This window comes from Aplysia californica, unplaced genomic scaffold (assembly GCF_000002075.1).
Source record: "Aplysia californica isolate F4 #8 unplaced genomic scaffold, AplCal3.0 scaffold01259, whole genome shotgun sequence".
Lineage (NCBI taxonomy): Eukaryota > Metazoa > Mollusca > Gastropoda > Aplysiida > Aplysiidae > Aplysia > Aplysia californica.
The window spans coordinates 138,975-139,905 of record NW_004798529.1 but is presented as its reverse complement, the minus strand read 5'-3'; the positions used below and the strand labels follow the sequence as shown (position 1 = coordinate 139,905).

At 42.3% G+C, this 931-nt stretch overlaps 1 protein-coding gene across 1 annotated transcript in view; it reads left to right on the top strand.

Moving 5' to 3' along the window:
• Positions 1-931, top strand: part of LOC101864499 (homeobox protein 10) — a 10,000-nt gene that overhangs the window by 5,792 nt on the left and 3,277 nt on the right. The window contains exon 2 of the mRNA XM_005112393.3: positions 242-455. Within this exon, the coding sequence (XP_005112450.1) occupies positions 281-455 (175 nt within the window). The 5' untranslated portion in view covers positions 242-280. The remainder of the gene's footprint in view (positions 1-241; positions 456-931) is intronic.

Genomic DNA, 931 nt, shown 5'->3' with positions numbered 1-931 from the left:
ACATCTGAAAAATCAAGATGCGCAAACGCATGCATTTTCCCAAACTGTCTAGATCGACCTTTTCCTTCCCAGATAACGATAACACTACCCCCCTCCCCTGTTGTCATGTTAAAAAACAACCCTTTCTTTCTCAGATGACACCAGTCCGCTGTTGTAATTAACAAATCAACCATTTCTTTCACAGCTTATTTGCAAGTGCCCTAAAACACTCACTAAAACTAAACTAAACGTTCTTTCTCAGATGTCATCAGTCCCCAGTGACATAATCTGACAACTCAAGATGCGCAACACGACAAACAGTCCACCCCGCCATCTTTCGGGCCACCGGAAGAGGCGTGGCTGCTTCCTGTTCAACGTCTACTCGTTCTTCCTGGGCCTGGGAAGTGGCATCATCGCCACCATCTACGCTCTTTCGGAGACGAGTCCTCTGCTCACCAAGATTCTCATGCCGCTAGGTAAAGTAAGACAGTACGGTATGGAAATTACATTGGTTTTGTCTCCTGAAAGACATCAGAGGCCAACGTTAGGTTATTAAAAATGGCGTCTTTTCCTGTCGTGAGATAAAGTTGAGATGAGATTTGATAAGAAGAAATTATAGTTATGATATGATGATGAATTTTGTTTTTATTTCTTTAATGGGCCTGGTGGACTCCACGAAGAAATCTTCGAGCGAGAGCGAGGCTCTTTTTTCAAATCCATTGTCATTATACTCACAGGCACCTCCACTCGTCCAAAAAACTCCATTCGTGTTGCCATTGTTTCTGGACATTCAAACGTGTTATGTTTGGCATCCTCCTTTTTATGGTTGCACCATCGGCATGTGGGTTGAGCTGATAATGATGAAGATGATGATGATGATGATGATGATGATGATGATTATGATGATGATGATGATGATGATGATGATGATGATGATGATGATGATGATGAT